The 6,335-nt window shown below is 33.4% G+C and overlaps 1 protein-coding gene across 2 annotated transcripts; it reads right to left on the reverse strand.

The window, feature by feature from the left end:
• Positions 1-1,253: 1,253 nt before the first annotated feature.
• Positions 1,254-4,915, reverse strand: LOC105794195 (uncharacterized). Of its 2 annotated transcripts, none has more exons than XM_012623240.2 (5): positions 4,600-4,915; positions 3,046-4,499; positions 2,114-2,533; positions 1,800-2,011; positions 1,254-1,720 (listed from the first exon to the last, which is right to left on the reverse strand). In XM_012623240.2, the coding sequence occupies exons 1-5, from the start codon at positions 4,809-4,811 to the stop codon at positions 1,466-1,468; spliced, it is 2,553 nt and encodes an 850-aa protein (XP_012478694.1). In that variant the 5' UTR covers positions 4,812-4,915; the 3' UTR covers positions 1,254-1,465. The 2 variants fall into 2 exon arrangements, with proteins under 2 accessions (XP_012478694.1, XP_052484275.1); XM_052628315.1 differs by having other exon boundaries at positions 3,046-4,510; positions 4,600-4,914.
• Positions 4,916-6,335: the final 1,420 nt, after the last annotated feature.

Below are 6,335 nucleotides of genomic sequence, written 5' to 3' on the forward strand. Positions count from 1 at the left end.
GAGGGAAAAAAAGCAAGCAGTAGCCAACCTGGAGGTTCGCACCACCACTAAGTAAAACAAGGGAGAAGAAGCAAATGACTTAGAAAAAAAAGAAAAAATTTTAGGATATTTCAACTAAATTTATTATTAAAGTCTCTACCTACACAAACAATCTAATTAGGGTTTAATAAACATTACTTCAAAAATATAATTAAAAATTGTATATGGAAATTGAAATATGTTTTTAATCATACTTCAAATATGCTATTAATTTCAAGATCTTATGATTTAGTCATTATATTTTGAAATCTCAATCTTAATTCAATAGATAGTTATTAAATTTGTTAAGTCATTTTTTTTCAAAATTTTATACAACAAACATATTACCAAATATATAATGACATGTTAATTTGATATTTTCACGTAATACTCACAAAAAGCCATGTTATTTTAGTTAATGGATTTACCAGCCCTTTTGGGCTTGTACACAATTTTCAAAATTGAAAACTATGGGGACAAAAATGAGAAAATGGAAATAAGCTTTTAATCGTATTAATATAAAGATCAAATTATTCTACCGGTATAATGCATCAGTTGCGGATTGACTCCCTATACCATATATTGGTCATTTTTAGTTTCATTACTTTTTGAATTTTCAAATATCAATCCTAATCCAAACCATGAATGTGTTTTTATATAATTGAGGGTAATGGTTGAGGTTGCTTGAGATTGAACATAAGCGCTCATGCCTACAACCTAAAACTCTTGCCATTAGGTCAAAGGTTTGTTGGCTCAAACCATAAATTTTAAATTCATTTTGTCATTTTCAAAATGTTATGCAAATATACACACACATATATATAACATGTGTAATTTCATGTTAGCTGTATTTTTAAATAATGCTCAATAAGTCATGCTATTTTAGTTAATGAATTTATTGATTACCTTTTACGTCAGACTCAAATTTCAAAATTGAAAAACATAGGGATTAAAATGACCAAATTAAAAATAAAAACAAAATCCACAACTTACCTATAGTACAATACTAATAATAGAGTTTAACCTAACGAATTTAACAGATAACATTTAAATCAAAATTGAAATTTAAAAATTTTAAAAATACAAAAAATAAATTAACTAAATTAAAATACAAAAATTAAATCCAATTACGCTAATAACACATATCACTTCATTTCAGTCGGGCCCTTTTTTATTTAGAAATAAATTTCCTCTAAGATATTCAAATACGATGATTAACTTGCAACCAAAGAATCTTTGAGAAAATAAGCATATGTCTGTGCCACTATAGTTTATTGAACAAAATATTCTTGGTAAAGTAGAAACATAAATAAATAAATAAAAGACCAACTAATAAAAATGTGCTTTTTGATGGAATCAAAATGCCGATCTTTGTATTGCCTTATCTGTGAGGTAATTAATGTATTCACAACTGATAACACGTGGTAGTGGTCGGTCACCACTAATGTCAACAAGGGAACAGTGTAAATGAGGGCTCTATCTCTGTCTTCCTACTACCAAAATTAATCCTTTGTAATTTCTCATGACACCAAATTAACTGATCTGTGCTTATTTTCAACATGTTTAAAACTCTCGAAACCAATTTCAGCTCAACTTGAGCGATGAACAATGTATGATCTAATAGATTTCTCTGATGTTGCCTTTGGAGCCTCTTTATTATGCAGTTTGTATTTCTCTGGATTTCCTTTAGCCTTTTCTCCTTCTGCATGGGATGATGATATAAGAAACAAGCCGAAAACTTGGAAATAATTTGTATTCAAAAAGAGGTTGAGGAAGCATGCCTTTTGAAGTTCAGTTCTAACATCCATCAAAAGTTCCAAGTCAATAGGGTCATGTGGAGCAACCTGCGCTTGCTGGGGAGTCTTTGAGGTCGCATTCGTGTTGTCTTTGTCGGCTCGAAGGAATTCCCATAAAACATGCATGGATTCCTCGATCATATCACTTAACACTCCATTTGACACTGCACCTTCTAATTTATATTTTGAACAGTCATCTGCAAGGGCATTCACCATACTGATGCTTTACGCAGTTTCTCAAGAATTAATAACCTGTTGGAGACTATATGTATAGATTAAGATCAGATCTCATTAATTACCTTCAATAACTGGAATTTGAAGAAGAAGTCTCAGTGCACATCTGTTTTTTGCATAATTTTCAACTCTTGGTCTGTCTTGAAAGGGTTCATCCTCTAAAAATCTTTGCACAAGCACTTGAAAACGTTGAAATTTCCCAGCAGCTTGATTATACTGATGAGTAGCAAGGCTGTCACATTCCCACAACCTGTTTACTTTTCCATATTGCCAATGAAGTATTTCCCAGGACAGGCATACTTGTCCAACATAGACGGTTTCAAAGGCCATGTGCAAATCTCTAATCGACTTCATTGCTGGATCAGCCTCAGGCTTCTGTTGTTTAAATGGCCATACATTATGCGAGAGAAGGGACTTAATCGCTGGAGCTGAAGATCTTCCAAATGCACTGCTTAGTCGAACTGGGTCTTTTAGTTGAAGTAAACCTAAAGTTCAACGGATCATCACCAAAAAAGGAAACAACTCAATACAGTAACCTCATTTCTCCTTCATAAGGAATTTAGAATCTTGGACGGTGTTTAGGACAATTTAGAACCATAATGAGACATGGAGACGGGGTAGTTACGATATGAATGGGTTGATGGACTTCCAGAGAAGGGGGAAAGGTGGATCACATGGCATTAAAACATTAATACCTGATAGAGAGTGGTTTTATCATGAATTTGAGGAGTGAAAAAGCAATTATGTGCACATTAATTAGTAAAATGATGATGGGAATAAAGAGAGACGGAGACCCACCAAGCAACTGAGGAAAGTAGAAAAAAGAAGCTGAATTTTCTAAAGATCATATGAGACAAGGAGGACCTAGAATTATTTGATTAATGCCCTACCAAGATATCTATAGCAGAAAGAAAAAAAAAAACATAACCATAACCATAACCATAACCATAACCATAGAAAGAAAAAAGAAATGAAATGAGGTTCATTGGTGACTTACTGACAGCATGCATGGTCTGGGAATTCAAAATGTCCAGTTTCCTCATTTTATCAGAGTAACTCTTGTACACCTTTTGAATTTCAGCAATATGATTTTTGTGATCGTATTTTTCTTCAATTTTGAGTGGCCCTAGCTGTTCCACCATCTTTGGAGACTCAGAGTCTTCTAAAATAGTTGGAAGCCCCCCAGTCCTTGCTAATTTGAGTTCAATTTTCAGCCGCTCCATTAAATCATCATCTTCTGACGAGAACTCTGAATCATCATCATTGTCTTCTTCTTCTTGCTCATCACAACTGGAGAAGATGAACTCCTCCCGCAAGGTCGTTTGCTGAGTTTTTTCAGGGGAAACCATTGAGTTGAACTCTTCCTCATCACCTTCGTCCTCGATGCTTAAATCTTCCCCCATTACACGCAGCTTTTCAGACCGCGGTTCCAATTCTATGAATTCCTCGTCAGAATCATTGATGGGACTTCTTATGATGTTGCTAGTGCGTTCATGAATTCCGTGCTCCATGTTTTGGGCGTCGGTTAGCACATAACTTAAGTCCAGCCTATTGGCCAACACTTGCTGAGCAATGGACTCAACGTCAACCACGTTGTTTCTTGGGCTAAATATCTCCCCATCTTTTTTAGGTTTTTCTATATACATATCAATCACGAAAAAGTAGTCCAAATTGTCTTCAACATGATCACCATGACCTTGTATGTCACTTGCGTCTTTCTCTGACCTTTCCTCAACCGATTCCTGTGCTTTTTCTTTAAAAGAATCTTTTGTTTCAATCTCCCCGTGCTTTGGTTTCTCCGATAACTTCTCAACAAAATCCTTTGGTATCTCTTTAACAACATCTTCTATTTTGATGATGTTCTGCTCTGGTTTTTTCTCCTCCACTGACTCTTCTTGTTTGATATATTTCTCAAAATCCTTTTCAAAGAAGAATCTCAGAGCAGATTCCTCTGTTTCATTTTCCAAAACAAAATCTGTTTCCCCTGGCTGTGGTTCCTTCTGCAAAACGTTTTCAAGCATCAAACTTTCTGATATCTCTTCAACAGGCTCCTCTGTTTCCCTTTCATCAACGAAATTTACTTGCAGACAATTCTCCTCAACTTTTTCAACAGTAAAACTCTCCCCAGGATCCTCAGCTTCAACCTCAATTTTCCCAATATCAGCATCGGCAGAGTCCCTTGAAACAAGAATTCTACCATCGCAATTGGCAGAACCCATATAAAATTCATGAACAGAATAGCTCTCAGCTTTGGGTTCTTTAATGAATCCGCTAAAACCTTTCCTATACAAAAACTCATACTTGCTTGAGCTTGCCACCAATGAGAATTTGTCTGCTTCTCTATTTCCTTGATCAACATGATCACTGTTCTGTCTCTCTTTCACCCCATCAAAGTTTGAATCCGAACATGCCCCGGAGTCTTTCTCTGCAAAGCGTTTAATGGCTGAAGGCCTGCAAAACACCTCCAAACAAACAAACAAAAAATAAAGCATTAATCCAGTACCTTAAACCCTAAGAAAAGCGACAACCTAACAAAACCAAAGTGCCAAACCTGAACAAGTATCCAGGTATTGATCCAAAAACATAAGCAATGAACTTGGAGAGAAAAACCCAGAAGGAAGCAACAACTGGAAGCATATTCGTATACAAAAACCCATGCATAAAACCAAAACGAAAATCAAAATGGGTTTTCTTCAACATGATAAATCTAATGGTACACATTGAATCGATCTTAATCAAAGCTAAAATAATTTCTCTCCCCATCAAAGAGTAATATTCATTGGACAAAGTGGAACGTCCACTCGTTTCGAAAGTGAAATATTTGGAGTCAAGTTGATTGTCGAAAGGCGAGATTTATGGAGGAGAGATTTAGAGAAAGGGGGGGGGGGGGGAATTACTTATATGGTGTTTAAGAAGAAAAAGGAAATCGAGAAAAGAGGCTTTGATTTCGAGGAAGATTTTCAATTATAAAGTTTGAACAGTTAAAACAGTTTCTGTTTCAGTTTGTTGGAATATTCTAAGAGTGGACTGACACGTTATAAGTTGAGTCAAATTCTTCGTTAATGTTAAAGAGGGAAGAAATCGAATTAATTAATAAATAAATACTATTTTTACAAAGCTCTTGCGGGGTTATGGTATTCATTGAATTAAAATTTAATCAATAGATTTTATTGATTTTTTTTTCAATATAACATTGAATGCATAGTGCTAGTCTACTATCTCTAATGTTTTTCTTAAAGTTACTTTTATTAGAATTATTATTAGGGTAAACTATGAAAATAGTCACTTTTGTTTGCCTCAGGTTACATTTTAGTCACTTATGTTTGAAATGTTACGTTTTAGTCACTTACGTTATCGTATTGTAACATTTTAGTCACTAAGCTATTAATTTCCGTTAACAATGTAACAGTAAGCTGATGTGGCATATTAAATCATCATTTCAAACGAAAATTTTAGGATAAATTATAAAATTGGCCCCTATATTTTTTCATTTTGAGCAATTTAATTCTTTTCTTTTATGTTCTTTTAACTTTTTTTCCTTTATTTTCCATTCTTTTCTACTTCTCCTTTGTTTTCCTCCTTCTCCATTTCTTTTAATGTAGTTTTTTTTATATTTTCTATTTGTTAAAACTAGTCCCTATACTTTTATTTTTTTGAACAATTTAATTTTTTATTTCTTTATTTGTTAAAGAAAATTATCTTTGATTACATACTCATCTTTGATTACATACTCGTGTGTAAACCCAAAGACCATTTTTGATCATTGCAAGATGAATAAAATCGATTTTATTGAATTAATCAACATCGATTCTTCTTCAATATATAATAGAACACCTAGCTAAATTCTACCAAAGACATTAATTTGTTTACCAAATTGGTGCCAAAACTAGAAATCAAGTTAACTCTAATGGGATCAAAAGGGTTGACCAGTATAATGAGAATCTTCATTGAAAAATCAGGTCCAAGCAATTCTATAAAATCACCATAATAATCCATTTTGGATCCTTTGTATAGCATCAACAATAAGTGTAAAATATCAAAACCCCAATTCACAATTGTTTACAATAAGCAAAAAAATATTTAAAAAAATCTTTATTCTGAGTTTTCATCGAAGATCAATTCAAAATCGTTACCCTAAGTTGAAAAATTATTAAAAACTAATCAAAAGGAAGATTAAACAGAACGTACAAGAAATACCCAATACCAAAATAAAAGTATAGAGACTAGTTTTAACAAACGGAAAATATAGAAAAGCTATGTTAAAAGAAACAAAGAAGGGAGGAAAGC

Source organism: Gossypium raimondii, chromosome 3 (assembly GCF_025698545.1).
Source record: "Gossypium raimondii isolate GPD5lz chromosome 3, ASM2569854v1, whole genome shotgun sequence".
Classification (NCBI taxonomy): domain Eukaryota; kingdom Viridiplantae; phylum Streptophyta; class Magnoliopsida; order Malvales; family Malvaceae; genus Gossypium; species Gossypium raimondii.